This window comes from Erpetoichthys calabaricus, chromosome 2, assembly GCF_900747795.2.
Source record: "Erpetoichthys calabaricus chromosome 2, fErpCal1.3, whole genome shotgun sequence".
In the NCBI taxonomy this organism is placed as follows: domain Eukaryota; kingdom Metazoa; phylum Chordata; class Cladistia; order Polypteriformes; family Polypteridae; genus Erpetoichthys; species Erpetoichthys calabaricus.
In genome coordinates, this window is record NC_041395.2 from 42,551,350 (window position 1) to 42,568,726 (window position 17,377).

The window sequence follows — 17,377 nt, forward strand, 5'->3', positions numbered from 1 at the left end:
ACTGAGCATAATGTTGAGACTTACAGTGAAATCAAACAAAGTACATTTCAAAAGCAGGCAATTCTTAGTATATTTTTAGGCTTTAGGAGTAATTATAGCCCAGTTGCAGACAATTGTATTTTCTTCTCACGTGTTCTTGCAAATGACTCAGATTTACATTATTTAATAATAAAAAAATGCTAAATAAATTAAAAATAATTCATTTTATGTGCTCTTCACATTTAGTTTCGTTTTTTGGGATTTTGTTAAAAGTGAATGTTTTATATACTGTGAATTTAAACGTGAATACATACCTTCTTTCCATTTCTTTCTGTCATCACGCTTGACTAAATCATCTGTAATAAGGTAAAATGAAGGAAAGAAATGTTAATGTAAACTTTTTTGAGTGTTTTTCAATTCATAAATGTGCTCTGAGAGAGCTTTCTTTAAATGATCAAGTCGAGCAAGATACTGTGTATCATAAAGTTAACATTCTTACCATATTTAGCCCTGAGTGCATCATATTCTGAAAGAAAAAATTTTTAATCTCTGGTTACGCATTATGCACCAAAATAATTAAGATGGATAGCAATTATGCATTTTCTTATTTTTGGAGAATTCTGAAAGATTATTAGAATTAAATGAAGACAAAACAAAAAAAAAAATACATAAAATACAGACATGAATAGAAAATAAAGTGTTTCCAGAAACAACTGTTACTGAACTGTATATATTTTCAAATATTTTCTTTAGGTTTTAATGGCACTAGTTATTATTCCAATGCTTTTCCAATATTTTCTTCTCATGTGTTCTTCCAAATGACTCAGATTTACATTAATTAATAATAAAAAAATGCTAAATAAATTAAAAATAATTCATTTTATGTGCTCTTCACATTTAGCTTCTGTTTTTTGGGATTTTGTTAAAAGTGAATGTTTCATATACTGTGAATTTAAACGTGAATACATACCTTCTTTCCATTTCTTATTGTCATCACGCTTGACTAAATCATCTGTAATAAGGTAAAATCAAGGAAAGGAATGTTAACATGAAATTTTTTAAAAGTGTTTTTCTTTTTTATAATTGTGATAGCCGTTTGGGTCATGCAGGTTTAAGGATGGTGACCTTGAAGAGAGTTCACACATGCAGACATTCTTCCACTATGTAGTTGCCTAAGGTTCAAGGTTTTTATTTAGTCATGTTTAAAGAAGAAAATGTGAAACTTGCCTTCCTAGTTGCATCTAATAACAGACAGTAATGAACAAGCACAAACAAATACAGACAAGACAGGTTAAAAACTGTAATATTTTTAATAATTTGAAAACGAGGTTCTTTGATAATCAGTTCTAGCTGTGTGATAGTGCATTTTTACCTAACATGGTTACATGATTCCAGTGTTATTAATGTTAATAAAAACTAAAACAAAAATATGTTGTTAATGAAAAAAAAATCATCATTTCCCTGAATGAAAACTAGATATAAATAAAAATGAAAAAAAAAAAAAAAAAAGTTGAAACTATTTTTTGTAATTTTAACTTTCACCACAATCATCTTTGTGCATAATGTATACACAAGTGTGTGGCTGCTGGTATCCGTATTAAATAATATTTACAACCTGTCCATGCAGTCATAAATTTAGTTAAGAATGATCATTGATTTATGTGCATGTGTTAAGTATCCCTCACTGCTGGCATCTGAGACTGTGGATTTTATTGGTCTTTTCATCTATCAGTCAAGCTTTCCCTTTTAGAACCGAATACAAAAGTCTCAACACTTGTCAATGACTCATTCTGTGGATTTCATTTGCCAAAATTGATGGTCAGTCAAAAGTGTTCCACTGTCAGCAAACGGCAGGCAATTTTCACAATACTTCAATGAAAAGGCACTTAAATTAAAAAATGCCACACATTTGGAAGATACAGCTAAATAGTCTGAAAAATTAAATATGAGGAGGAGTTGTTAAGATCAATGAATACTCATCCCCATGCTTCAAATTCAGGCATTCGCACATAGACTTATCTTGCTCAACTGGAAGAATCCTAACTCACCTATTCTAAGTCAGTGGGTAACTGATGTTATATACTATTTGAAACTGGAAAAAATCAGATTTGCACTTAGAAGATCTGTGCAGAACTTTTTCAGAACTTGGCAAGATCTAATCAATAACATTTTAGAATAAGCATTTAAAGCACTGAGGAAGCAGATTCTCTCCCCATTTCGATTTCTTCTCCATTTATCTTTACTTATTAATTCATCTATTTCCTTATTTTTACTAGCTTTTGGCAGTGACATTTATGTCTCTGGTGACTCTTCCTGTGAAGTCAGCAGACAAATTGAAAGAGCACGGGGGATCATGAGGTCGCTGGAAAGGGGTGTGTGGCGCTTCCGATATCTATGCAAAGGGACAAAGGTCCAAGTCTTTAGAGTCCTGGTGCTTCCTGTCTTGCTATATGGTTGTGAGACATGGACGCTATCCAGTGACCTGAGACGAAGACTGGACTCCTTTGGTACTGTGTCTAACTAGGAAAATCCTTGGGTACCGTTGGTTTGACTTTGTGTCAAATGAGCGGTTGCTCATGGAGTCCCGAATGAGGCACATTACCTGCATTGTGAGGGAGCGTCAGTTACGGCACTACGGCCATGTGGCGCGTTTCCCCAAGGGTGATCAGGCTCATAAGGTCCTCATTGTTGGGGACCCAAGTGACTGGACCAGGCCAAGGGGTCGCCCACGTAACACCTGGCTGCAGCAGATAGAGGGTAATTTCTGGAGGGTATGACTGAACTGCGTGTCTGCCTGGGAGGTTGCCAACCGGGATCCCGAACTGTTTCGACATGTAGTGGGTGCGGCAACACACTATAACAGTGCATGCTCCCCAACTTGACTTGACTTAAGTTTTACTCTGCTGGCCATGCACTCTTTCTCAGGGGTGGGGGTTGATTTGTTTTCAATCCTATTTTTGTAAAAACTGATCTATTTGTATGTAATGTTGTGTGATTACAATAAAATCAATAAAATTAAAATAAAAAATTCAGGCATAATTTAGGCTGGAAAAAAATGGTATATTTATACATCAAATCTTTATACATCCTTAAGATTAATTTCCATTCACATAAATATTGTGTTTTATGGACATTTTGATCAGAATACATATTTTCTACATTGTTAACTTCTTCTTTAATACATACCATTTTGTATCCTCTCTGAATTACCTATACAAACAAGAAAAAGGAGAAATGAATCAGGCAAATGGTACATTTAACTGTGCTTTTGGCACCATTCTCCATGGAAAGTAACATCAGAAAAATTAAGTTATACTAAGATAATTTCTGATTTAGTTTAAAAATATGATAACCATGTTATACCCATGGGTTCTGTGGTTTTACAAATACTAAAGAAGTTGTCTGTTATTTTGAAAAACATTATTTCAACCACTGAGGTGGGCTGGCGCCCTGCCTGGGATTTGTTCCTGCCTTGCGCTCTGTGTTGGCTGGGATTAGTTCCAGCAGACCCCCATGACCCTGTAGTTAGAATATAGCGGGTCGGATAATGGGTGGATGGATTATCTCAACCATACGTATACATTAGCTTTCCATTTCTTATAGATCTATGAAATCTTGCTTGAACGCTATATATATTTTTGGAATTTGTGGAAACTGCATAAATGTTTTTTCAAGAGTTATTTTTAAATGTCTTATACAGTATGTCTATAACCAATTACACAATTAAATGCTTTCATTTACTTTAATATCACCTACTGTATGGGATGAAAGCAGGGGTATTTCTCCTATTGTCCTATTTTTATAGTACAATACATTGATCTCTTTCAGGCTGAAAGGAAGGTGATTTTTTAGCAATGACCTCAAAAACTTTAAGACGTTTTTACAACTGTTGCTTTGTTACCAACAACTTACTGAACTTGTTCTTTAATTAAAAAAGAAATCCTGAACAGGAAAAAAAAAAAGTGTGTATCTTTCACTCTAGATGTACTTTTGAACAATAATGTCATCTTAAAAATGAAAACTAAAATTTTGCATGCAGAAATACAGTAGACATGCCAAGTTGACATGAGTCCAAATATAAAACAAAAGCCTCATAACTAACTTTACATATTCATTTTTTAAAGGCGACAATGATCTTGAGTATAGACCTGTGTAACGAGTTTGCACAAATGCAGTAAAAAGCATATTTGTGTCATTTTAGATAAAATTATACTTTTGTTAAATTCTGCTATTTTAATCCAGCGGTTCCAATGACATCACTGTTTCCTTCCACAGCAATGTTTCATTCCTAGGAGCATGGCTTTACTGCAGCTCATAAAAGCTGTATTTGTTATTTTGAGTGTTTCTAGCATTTATGGTGAGTTTTTTTCTTCAAGTTAAAGTTTATTGTCATGTGTACATAGTATAATTAATTTCTTACTTGAATGTCTCCTCAGAATAGTGACAGTAATGCAATAACAACAATAGACATACAAAAAAAACCATCATTAAGAGAATGCAACATGTATACAATTATATGCTAACTACACATACAAGAACACTTACAACATTTGTTATTATGACTGGCTATTTAATAACCTTATGATCTGTACACAGAAACTGTGTCTGAAATTACAGGTGTAAGTTAAATTGTCTAATACCATTTGTAAGAAGGAGGAAGTGACTTCAGCTTTAACATCTTTGACTTTGTTAAGATCTCAAGATGCAGGTCTACTAAAGATTCCAAAGATCTTTTATTTACAGGGTCCCAAAACTGTGTAATGATTGGAATGATCTGCCTGCTTGATTATTAGATTCACCTTTGATAACAGCTTTTATTTAAATCCATGCTGAAAACTCACAAGCACAGTAGTCAAGCTTAACTTACTACAGCTGATTAGTCATTCTTATGTCTGCTGCTCAGGTATTTATACAAAAATATGCAGCAGGCATTTGAATAATTATGAAAGGTTACTGACACTTATCTATTACGTTACTTTTCTTGGTATTACAATGTTGCACTTGGAGCCAATGCTCTACTTCCAGCCTGTTTTCCTATCCATAAGAAAGCCTGAATGAAAGGATTGTGTCTTCTTCTTATTAGACTGCCTAGGGGAAACTTACTGTATGTTGCACCCTAGAATACCCAGTAGGGTGTAGGTGGCCAGTTGGCATAGGTCTTTAAAACTCTGATTGTGTCTGACTTTATCAATGACTTTGCAACTCTCAGTTTATTTTCTCCAAGGATACTGCTTACTAGAGTTTTTCTTTTCCTCTCCTCCTTTGTCAACTGGCTGTATCTTAATGATTAAATATGGATATATATTGTTAGGATTCTTTTATTTCAATCAGTTTGAAATGGATTTGTTTTACTGTGCCTTAAAACTAACCTGTATTTTATGTATGTAAATTCTGAAATTTGTAAAGTTTACAAATGAATATCTTTTGAAATTTGTTACGTCACTCTGAGCCAGCGTTTATTAAACAAAGCTACACTAAAATAAATGGCTCTGCAGACTGCTGTTACATAAGGTACATAAGTTAACTAACGAAAAGGCTGCAATTGGTACTATCCTCTTACACTTACTTAGTACAAATTAGTCATGCATTATTCACAAGTTTCACTTTCTTTCAGCTTATCTCAATTGATGTCAGTAAAACAGTACAGTGCATTAAAAATAAATTACTTTCTGTGAACTTTACTAAAATATTGAATAAGAGATAGTCTTACTGATGAAAAAAAGTTTTAAGGATTACCGTGCAATATCTTAGTCGTGATGAGAGGGACCTGCATACATAAATACAAAACAAAACCAAGTACTGGACATCCGCTTGCTCCTGTTTTAAAGAAAAGGACATTTTAAAGAGAAAAAAAGCCACAAATTTTCAGTGTATGCCAGAAAAGAAAGCAGTATAACTAATAAAGAAAAAAAATACTTTCACAGTCACAAGCAAAATAAAACTGCTATCATCAGTGGATAAAGCAGACTTGAGAATGGGTGGATATACAGTATTAAGTATAAAATTCCATCTAATATAACAACAATGATATAAAACGATAATAGCAAAGACTATTTATGTAACCAATTATAAATGATACCTGTTCATTTAAAAAACTATCAATGTTTAGTAATAAATGTCCCATGGAGAATGAATTCTCAATAAAAGCAGTAAAGAGACAAAAACATTGATGCATGAAAATTTACTATGGCATTATGAAGACTGAAGCAGCAGATACATGCCCAGCCTGTTTGAACTGGCAGGTTGACTAAAACATTTCTCTAAATGCAAGTGAATTTGCAAGGAATTTAAGCAGATGACAAGACAGGGTCTTCCTGTGCTACATCCAGGCAACAGCAAACAAGATAAGAATATAGAATATGACAAGTTTTGAAGAGAAATGCTACTTAGTGCAACTTAGCTCAACAATTTCTATTCACCTAACTGAAAAAATCATTAAGTCAAGATTTTGGATCCCCACAGTACCATTATCTACTATAATACCATATTAATAACTGTGATTGGCAATGTATTTCATGAATCTATTTTTCTCTGTGAGTAGAAATATTGCAGACGCTTGAACAAAATGTTCTATATCTGGCTTTTATCTGTGTCACCTGCTGTTGATGAATAAATTCGTCTTGATTCATCCTGACATCTACCATGCTAACTCTTTACATCGTGTCACCTCAAAATCTGATTGTTTAAAATGAAATAAATTATCACCTTTAATCTCTCCTCATAGCTCATATTCTGCAATCCTGGAATCAGTGCAGTAGTTTATCTGTGTACTTTATATAATGCTGATAAGTCTTTTTGTAATAAGCACATATAAATCTGCACATAATATCCTGGATACGGCTTCGCAAGTTCATTATACAGCTCAAGCATAGTGGAAGTTAAATTTAAACTTGATACAACAAACTCTTTACACCAAAATGCTGTAAGTCTTTTAAATCACTTCTATACACTGTCTAGTTGTGGACAGTATGACAGGAACACTATGACTCTGTTCTACTAAAGAAAGAAAAAACATCTTCTTATAAGATATTCTTTCAAGTTACAGAGCTTACATTTATTTGCATTGTCCTTAACCCACCACATACTTGCCCAAATAATAACAGTAATAATAACCACAAATTAGCTGTTAGGTGGTAAAGATTTAATAGAGATAGTTAGCCAGTTAGGGACAGGGGATGATTAGGGGGCCAGAATGATTAGGCTGTGATGGGACATTTTAGCTTGGACACTGGGGTATACCCTAGTCTTTTCAAGGGATGCTCAGGGGTATTTTATGACCACAGAGAGACAGGAACTTAGTTTTTACATCTCATCTAAAAGGATGGTGCCAATTTTTATAGCGCAGTGCCCCCCATCACTGCACTGAGGCATCAGGATCTACACACAGACCCAAGGGTAAGCAGCCCCTGCTGGTCTCACCAGCACCACTTCCAGGTTCTCCTGTATTGCTTTTGCTTTTTCTGAATTCATGTGAACACAACTAATAAGACATTTTCCATGTAACACTGTACTTAGGCATGTATAATTATTAAGGACTACTGAAAGTATTAAAGCAAATCTACTATCAGATAATGCATATAAGTATATGAGACATGTCTCTGAATTATCTTATTTATCATATTTTATGTGTTTTGTTAAGCAGTATTCAGTCTACCTAGGGATGGTGTTAACCATACTAAGTTGGGCTATCACCATCATGGTTACAATAAAGAAATATGAACAAAACAATACCAACAATAAATAATTCTGTTTTACACAGTATATTAGATTGCATAAACTATTGTACCTTAAAAGTAGAAAACAGAGTGGGAAATGAATTTTTTATCTTGTGACAAGCAAGGACAAAAGCCAGTAATCAGAGTATCAACTAACAAAGGCCATTATGCAAATCAAAATCAAAGTCGTGGAGAATGTAGCCAATAATCTTTCAAACTAAAATGAACAAAATATAAACGGTAATGGTAAGCTTGGAGTTATCCACAAACTTGGACACTAAGTCCCATGAGGCACTGGCTTACTGAAGACATTACTTGACATGGCTTCCAAAGACATGTCCTTACGAATGGAGTACTTCAACATAGTAGCAGTTGCTCAAAATGGCTGTGATCATAGACAAAATTAGATGGTTTGACGTGAATTCAAAATATGACTGTAAAATAAAATAAATCTCAAATCAAAATTTGAAATGAAAGTAAAGCTATGTTTCAAGAGGTCTCAAAACAGCAGAAAAAAAGTCCCAAACAAAATGTATAAAATCTAGAGTAAAGCAAAGAACATTGGCTAATGTAACACATCCAAACTGCAAAAGGAAAATATTTATACCTAAAATCCCAGGAAAGTTGTTAACATCGTTAAAGAAAGCATATATAAATGTCTGAAAAGAAGACCAGTTGTCGATTAGGAGACCTGCATAAAAAACATAAACAATTTTTAAACAGTTATAATTAATGAAGTACAAATAACATATCAATTCAATTGTGAATGATTATCTACAAAGTAAAACTGATCATGAAATGAATTATTATGTTATCTACAGATTATAAAATAGTTCCCCATTTAAGAAGAACTTTAGTATTGAAAGCATAATTTCATTTACAAGTGCCATTACTCAAAATGGCCCATGTCTTTGTTTTCTCGTTATTTATGAGAACTCTGTTACAGTATTTGTAGCATTTTTAAAAAAACATCCTTCAACTATAGGTATCCACAAAAAATGTAATGTTCTATTAGTAAAAACACTGTACCTTTAATCCAAAGGAACTGCTCAGTGCAATTATGGAAGATTTTAGCAAGAATTTCATAATGATTCAGCTGTAAAGCTATAAACAATAAACAATCACAATGAGTTCAGATAAAAAATGAATACCATTCCCTTTGTAATTTATGATTTACAAATGCATATTTAAAATTATTAACAAGCATTACCTTTGTCAAGGATGTCTGCATAAGCAAGAACAGCTAGAATCCCCACCATAGCAAAAACAGTCATTAACGTTTTATAACAGCCTAAAAGAATAAAAAACAAATAACAAAAAAAATTGATTATCACTTTACTAGCCTCTGCCCATGTTGTAAAATTAAAGGTAATTGTACCTGATGAAAATCGTACCCTAAATTCCTCAGCAAATCACATTGCTGTGAAGAATAAGTTGTTTTAGTTTTATATGTCGACACCACAGTATGTTAAATATCTTACACACATGCACATATACTGTATAGTTACAGATTGTCCGTCTTGCTGCTTGGGGAATTCAACAGAACACAGAGTACTCAAACACGACACATCTAACCAGAAATATGACTACTCAAATGTTTCACCCACTTCTTAGCACCCACTGTTTCCTATGCGGATTAGAAATACCTAGCTTAAACAGGACCTGGCCACCAGACCACTAATAAAAGAACTGGAATTTGTGACCTGGTAGAGTTCTGGCCAGAGGTCTTCAGGAGAAACTTGTCCATTCCTATCCAAAGAGCTACCAATCCAGTGGAAACAAAGAAATTTGAACTTCAGAGCACTCTTTGCAAATGACCATCAAAGAGAAAACCCAACATTAAGAGCCCACCCCAGTCATCTGGGAACTCTGTATAGCATGTCCATATATTCTTCAGAGAAGAAATAATGAGACTATACTGTACAGTTTTGCAAAATAGCACATTTTTATTGCTATTGTTAAGCTGGAGAGAGAGGATAGGCTTACTTTTTAATATCTTTCTGTTCAGATTTATATAATTTAAAGTAAAACCTGAACTACCTGAAAGTACAAAAATGCTAAAAGAAAAAGAGACTTTTTATAGAAATCAAAAGTGATCTCTTTATTAATTTGTGTCCTCAATTGGAGCACACTACTCATCATTAATGAATGTCCTATGCTATTAGCACATCAAACATGAGTAGAATGTTCTGTGTCACTTTTTTTTTTTTTTAATATTTTTATTTTATTAATTTTCATTGTAATCATTCCATACAAACAGATCAATTTATAACCCAACAAATTTGAAGACAAATCAAACCCCACCCCTTAGAAGGAGAGCTTAGCTAAAGGAAAATTGCTTTAAGCTTTTTAATAAGGCAACATTAGACAAAAGAAGGGGAGAAGTAAATATCTATATAAATAAGAGATGGAGAAGGGAGTTAAATGCAATAATAGTTAATTCTCTTATTCTAAAATAATATTGATTAAATCCTGCCAAGTTTTTTAAAAATTTTGTACAGATCCTCTAACTGAAAATTTGATTTTTTCCAATTTCAAATAATATAAAACATCAGTTTCCCACTGACTTATAAGAGGAGAATTAGGATTCTTCCAATTTAACAAAATAAGTCTGCGTGCCAAGAGTGTAGTGAATGCAATCACCGTTTGTTTGTCCTTCTCCAATTCAAGTCCATCTGGAAGGACACCAAACACAGCTGTTAGTGGGTTAGGAGGGATTGTGATACTAAGGCTGTCTGAGAGGCACTTAAAAATTTTTGTCCAAAATGATGTTAGTTTGGTGCAGGCCCAGAACATGTGACCCAGTGAGGCAGGAGCTTGGTTGCAGCGCTCGCAGGTTGGATCCTGGCCTGGAAACATTTTGGACAGTTTTAAGCGAGACAGATGAGCTCGATATATAATTTTTAGTTGAATAATTCTATGCTTTGCGCATATAGAACTCGAGTGAATTCTCTGCTTTGCTACCTTCCACTCCTTTTCTGATATATTGATTAAGAGATCTTCTTCCCAATGTCCTCTTGGATCTTTGAAAGGTAGGGACTCTAATAAGATTTTATATATTGCGGAAATAGTGTTTGTTTCCTCGGAATTGAGCAGTATTTTTTCCAGCATTGTGGAGGGTGCAAGGTGGGGGAAATCGGGCAATTTCTGTTTAACAAAATTTCTAATTTGAAGATAGTAAAAGAAATGTGTAGCTGGGAGGTTAAATTTTGAACGTAATTGTTCAAAAGATGTAAATATGTTGTCTATATAAAGATCTCTGAGCATTTTAATCCCAAAACTTTTCCAGGTATTAAAAACTGGATATACTTGCGAAGGTTGAAAGAGGTGGTTCCCTTGCAGAGGTGCCACTGATAAAAGATTTTCCATCTTAAAATGCTTCCTAATTTGGTTCCATATTCTGAGTGAGTAAAGCACAATTGGGTTATTAGTATATTTGCGATAACTTTCATTTATTGGAGAGCAGAGCAGGGAATATAAAGAAGTACTACAGGATTTTACTTCTATTGCAGACCAAGCCTGTGTATGTGCATTTATTTGTGTCCAGGTTTTTATGGCTTGTATGTTTGCTGCCCAGTAATAAAACTGAAAATTAGGTAAAGCCATGCCACCTTCTGCCTGAGGTCTTTGTAGGGTCGCTCTTCGGATACGTGGGTGTTTTGAGTTCCAAATGAATGAGGTTATTATTGAATCTAACTGTTTAAAAAACGATTTATTGATATATATTGAAATGTTTTGAAATAAAAAGAGAAGTTTAGGAAGGATATTCATCTTAACGATGTTAATTCTTCCGGCTAGAGTGAGATGAAGGGTTGACCATCTATGCAAGTCTTGCTTAATTTTTTCCATACAGACGCCAAAATTTTGTTGATAAAGAGCTTTATGTTTACTTGTGATATTTACCCCTAGGTATTTAAACTGATCTGCTATGGTAAAAGGTAGGGTGTCTAATTTATTATTATATGCTTGTGAGTTCACTGGAAAGAGTATACTTTTATTCAGATTAATTCTAAGACCAGATATCTTTTGAAATTCTGTTAGTGCTGTTAAAACAGCAGGGACAGTGTTTTCTGGGTCCGATATATATAAGACCATATCATCTGCATATAAAGAAATTTTCTGTTCCAGTCCTTCTCTGACAATCCCCTTTATCTGATGAGAATTTCGGCAGTGAACCGCCAGTGGTTCAATAGCGATTGCAAACAACAGTGGCGACAAGGGACATCCTTGTCTGGTACCACGTTCTAGTTTAAAGTAGTCTGAGCAAATTTTGTTAATACAAACTGAAGCTTCTGGACTGGTATACAGTAGTTTAATCCAAGCACAAATATTCGGGCCAAACCCAAATTTCTCCAATGCAGTGAAAAGGTAATTCCATTCGATCATGTCAAATGCCTTTTCTGCGTCTAATGATAGTGATATCTCTGGGGTGTTTGATTTTGCTGGTGAATATATAACATTAAACAAGCGTCGGAGATTTGAAGATAGATGTCGGCCTTTAATAAATCCAGTTTGATCTTGTGATATTACCGAGGGCAGCACTTTCTCCATCCGTCTAGCTAGGATTTTTGAGAGTATCTTAACATCATTATTCAGGAGTGAAATTGGTCTATATGATGCACATTGTAACAAGTCCTTATTTTGTTTAGGAAAGACGGTGATTAATGCTTGTCGAAATGTTTGAGGTAGTATTTGGTGGTCTTTAGCTTCTGTAAATGTTACCAATAAGAGTGGAGCTAGCTGAGTGGAGAATTTCTTATAAAACTCTACGGGGTAACCATCAGGGCCTGATGATTTCCCGCTTTGCAGTGACTTTATAGCGTCTAGTAATTCTGTTAGCGTTAGAGGTTTATCTAGTTCCTCAGCACTTAAAGCATCTATTTGTGGTATTTGTGAATTATCCAGAAATGCATTAGATTGCGTGTTGTCTTCTTTGGGCTCAGTGGAATATAAAGACTTATAGTAATCTCTAAATGTGTGCATTATTTTATTATGGTCGATTATTTCTTCTCCATTCTTGTTGGTGATTACTGGTATTGCATTGTGAACTTCTTGTTTATGAATTTGTTGAGCTAAAAGCTTATTAGCTTTTTCTCCGTGTTCATAGTAATGCTGTCTAGACTTATAAATAAGTTGTTCAGTTTCTTTAGTTGTTAAGATGTTAAGTTCTGTATGCAGGGCCTGCCTTTTCCTGTGAAGAGCTTCACTTGGATGCCTGGCTTATTCTTCATCTATTCTAGTAATTTCATTTCTTAGCTCTGACACTTTCTTGGTTTCTAATTTATTTCTATGGGAAAGATATGAAATAATCTGGCCTCTTAGGAAGGCCTTTAGAGTTTCCCAGAGTGTTCCTGCAGAAACCTCTGTAGACGTGTTTGTCTCTAGGAAGAAGCTGATTTGTTTGGATATAAATTCTGTGCAGTTCTCGTCTGCCAATAAAAGAGGGTTAAGACGCCATCTGCGAGGTGAGTACGAGGGGCTTATTGATTTTAGCTCCAAGACTAGAGGGGCATGGTCAGAGATAACAATTGTGTCATATTTGCATGATTTAATTGTAGGCAGGAAATTATTATCTATAAAAAAATAATCAATTCTTGAGTAGCTATAATGCACTGGTGAGTAGAACGAATATGTTCTTGAGTTTGGGTTAAGAAACCTCCAGGGGTCTGATAAGTTGTGATCATTTAAAAACTGTGTAATTATCTTTGCAGTATTAGATGTCGTCCCCCCTGTCACGGGAGTCCTATCTAAGAGTGGATTTAAAACACAATTAAAGTCCCCAGCCATTATAATTTTATGAGTGTTCACATTGGGAATGGATGCAAATAGATTTTGCATGAATTCCTTATCATCAACATTGGGTGCATAAACATTTATCAAAATCATTTTACTGTTATATAAGTTGCCCATGACCATCACATATCTCCCTTCAGGGTCCGACACTACCTCTGATGCTACAAATGGAACTGTTCTATGTATGAGAATTCCCACCCCTCTAGTTTTCTTTATAAAGCTAGAATGGAACATTTGGCCAGTCCAGTCTTTTTGTAATCTGAACTGATCCTTGGTTAGTAAGTGGGTCTCCTGTAAAAATACTATTTTAGCGTTTAAGCCTGTTAGGTGAGAGCATACTTTCTTTCTCTTTAATTCGTGATTCAGGCCTTTAACATTCCAGCTCACAAAGTTAACTGTCCCATCATGGAGACATTGATTCTGAGTTTTTAATGTCATTTTATAGTTTTAATTGGTAATATGGCAGTTTTAATCTTAGTTTCAAGATTCACCAGGAGTTGTTGCATGTTAGCCTGTTGCTGCATTGATATTTATAATTATAAGGATTATAAGAATAGATTAAATATAACCTGCTCTCCTTCTCTCCCCCCTTTATCCCCCCACCCCCCCATTTTGCCTCCCCACATGAGGCTAGACCCCACTTCGCGATGTTCCAGTCCTCTGACATACGAAGAGACAGAGCACGTCCAAAACAAAACAAACCCCACCCTGCAGCGGCGTTACAGAATTAAAACAGAGATATCTTTTACAGTTAAATCCTTAATACTATCTGCCGAAAATGTTCTCATTAACAATATTTAAGCTTGAAATAATCTTCAGCGCTTTTAAGTTAAGATATTAAGATTAAAAAAAAAAAAAAAAAAAAAACCCTGGGAGTGATTTTAAAAACTAGTCTAGGATAAACCTGGTAATTCATACTGTAATAGTATAATGGTAATTGTATAAATAGTAGAACAAGCATTAAACCAAGGGTATGAAGTTAAACAGTCTACTTTAAGGTATAGTAAAAATAAATAAATAAATAAATAAATAAAAAAAAAAAAAAAAAAAAAAAAGAAAAAAAAAATAAATAAATAAAACGAATCCTACTTTAATCACTTCCACATTTTCACACTCACGTCTATAACTCTATAACTCTGATTAAAACATAAACATATAACATATAAAGTCCAGCTAAAAACAAAAAAAAAAAAGAAAAAAAAAGAAAATAAGATGTATAATTATAATACCAGTCTCTTTAAACATGGATCCAGCGATCAGATCATAGGTCTTTCCCGTGCCTTGATAGAATACGGCTCTTTAATTTTAATTAACTTTCAAAAAAGTGTCGGAAACAGCTTCTTTAATTCTTTTTCAGCTTCTTCTTTGCTGAAGAAGATATAATGTCCATCTTGAACTTCCACTTTCAGTTTGGCAGGATACAAGAGGCTGTATTTGATATCGGCTTCCCGTAGCATCCTTTTAATGTCGTTGTAGGATCTGCGTTTTGCAGCTGTTGATGGTGAGAAGTCGGGAAAAATACGAATAAGATTATTTTCGAATATAATCTCTTGCTTGTGTCTGAGAAGTGCCATCACATCAAGCTTACATCTTAGTCGTTCGAAGCGGACAATAAAAGACCTAGATTTAAAGGTGCTTGGTATCTTTGTGCGATAAGCCGTGGCTATCTCATTGTCGAGTTTAAAGTCATCTCCAATTATTTTAGACAGTAATTCTACTGCAAATTTCACTGGGCTTGAGCTTTCTCGTTTCTCAGGTATACCCTCAATTCTTATATTATTTCTTCTGCACCCATCCTCCAGGGCTGCAAGTCTGTCTCCAAGTTTTTTGTATTCCGAGTTCGCAGCTGTGGCTTTTTCATCGGCGTTAGATGCCATTTGTTCCGCTGTTTCCACTCGAGCCGTGAGTCCCTGCTTAACGTCTTCCAGCTGATCTGAAACGTCATTAATATGATCATCAAGCCTTTTCAGTTTGGAGTTAGTTTCTTCAATGTGTTCCACTAATTTCTCCAACATGCCTTTAAAGTTCACGTCGAAACGTTCAAATAGACGCGTTTCCTTATCTTTGTTATCCTTCTTGAGCTCAGTGGCCACCTTCTTAAGATCATTTGTGTTATCTTTCTTAAGCTCCTTCATGGCCGTAACTATGGCAGTGGACTGTGTAGCGATCATCTCTTTCTGTGTAGCGATCATCTCTTTCAGTTCGGACAGTTCGCTTCTGCTTTCGTGCTCCGCAAGTGAAAATGCAGCTCCTGTTACAGGCTCGCGATGAGTAGATGAGAGCACGTCCTGCAGAGCCCTTTCTAGTCTCGAATGATCCTCAGAAATCGGCGATCCCTCGCGACCTGTATCACTTGCGCCTTCGCTCCCATTCTCACTCTCGACTGGAGACGATACAATGGAGCGGGGTCCCAGGATTTCTGCGCACTCTTCTGCCTGTTCCAGGTCAGTCTCCGTGATGCCATACCTTACACTTGCACTCAGGCCGGAAGTCTGTCCGGACTTCGATGCAGCTTTAAGTTTCTTTTCCGGTTCTTTCTGACTTTTCTTCTTGTTACTCATGCTTGTATATTGTAGTGGAAGTTCCTTGGTCGGGTTAAATACAGGATACCTCTAAATAATATGAAATACGTGGGAAAATAAAGCCGCTGCTAGCGGAGCTCTTCTTCAGACGTCCATCTCCTATAAACGGACGAAACCAACCTCTGTGTCACTTTTTAACCAATAAAATCTGATGTACAGTGCACAATACAGGTTACGTATCCCTACTTCGAAATTCCTGGGACCAGAAGAATTTTGGATTTCTGATATTTTCAGATTTTGGAACATAGGCATATGCATAATTTTAGAACTTGCGGATACCTTTGTTCAATTAGGGAAATGCTGCCAAACCAGATAAATAACAACTCTTGTGTATAATAATTCATATCATCAAGCAATTATTATAATGTGCATTGACATGACAAACATATTAGAGAGAGAGAGAGAGAGAGAGAGAGAGAGAGAGAGAGAGAGAGATAGATAGATAGATAGATAGATAGATAGATAGATAGATAGATAGATAGATAGATAGATAGATAGACAGACAGACAGACAGACAGACATTGGGGCAGCACATCTTCCTTAGGAAATTATGTTGTTTTAATGCGGGAAGTGGCGTCTTTCACATTTTCTATGACTCTGTGAGGGCCAGAGCAATTTTCTACACCATGTAGTGCTGGACTGGTAACATTACTTCAAGAAAGGCCAATTGAATAAACAAGGTAATTAAAAGAGAAGGCTCTGTTATGGGGATGCACGCTGGACCCCTGAAGGTAGTAACGAAGCAGAGAATTAAAACAAAATTGAGTACCATTATGAACAATTTTGCACATCCTCTCTGTGACACACTAAAACTGAATAATTTCCACTAACGGATCATTTGGAAGAAGTGGGCCAGGAAACACTATTGGAGCTTCTTTATACCAACTGTAATATGTCTGCACAATGCCTCACATTGATTTTGACTGGCAAGTCAGAGGTTTTCTTTCTTTTTAATTTTTTTTTTCTTTTTAAGTATGCTGGTGTGTGCATATCTATCTATCTATCTATCTATCTATCTATCTATCTATCTATCTATCTATCTATCTATCTATCTATCTATCTATCTATCTATCTATCTATCTATCTATCTATCTATCTATCTATCTATGTTTAAATGAAATATATATAGAGAGAAATATACATTCTTGTTATTTTAGTAGTGACTTACTAGTTTAGATTGGGCATCTATCAAAATGTATTTGGAAACTGCAAACAACTCTGAATCAAATTTGAATGCATTGTACAGTATACAGTATTTGAAAATAATTGTGAAAATAAGATTGTTGAGTATTTCTTCATATTTGTTAG

At 34.8% G+C, this 17,377-nt stretch overlaps 1 protein-coding gene across 3 annotated transcripts in view; it reads right to left on the reverse strand.

Annotated features, from left to right (window-relative positions):
- Positions 1-17,377, reverse strand: part of LOC114669633 (uncharacterized) — a 362,584-nt gene that overhangs the window by 300,191 nt on the left and 45,016 nt on the right. For all 3 annotated transcript variants that reach the window (XM_051922294.1, XM_051922295.1, XM_051922296.1), the window contains exons 11-18: positions 8,905-8,985; positions 8,724-8,798; positions 8,302-8,385; positions 5,716-5,796; positions 3,166-3,189; positions 950-991; positions 479-505; positions 294-335 (exon numbers count right to left, since the gene is read on the reverse strand). In XM_051922294.1, the coding sequence (XP_051778254.1) occupies positions 294-335; positions 479-505; positions 950-991; positions 3,166-3,189; positions 5,716-5,796; positions 8,302-8,385; positions 8,724-8,798; positions 8,905-8,985 (456 nt within the window). The remainder of the gene's footprint in view (positions 1-293; positions 336-478; positions 506-949; positions 992-3,165; positions 3,190-5,715; positions 5,797-8,301; positions 8,386-8,723; positions 8,799-8,904; positions 8,986-17,377) is intronic.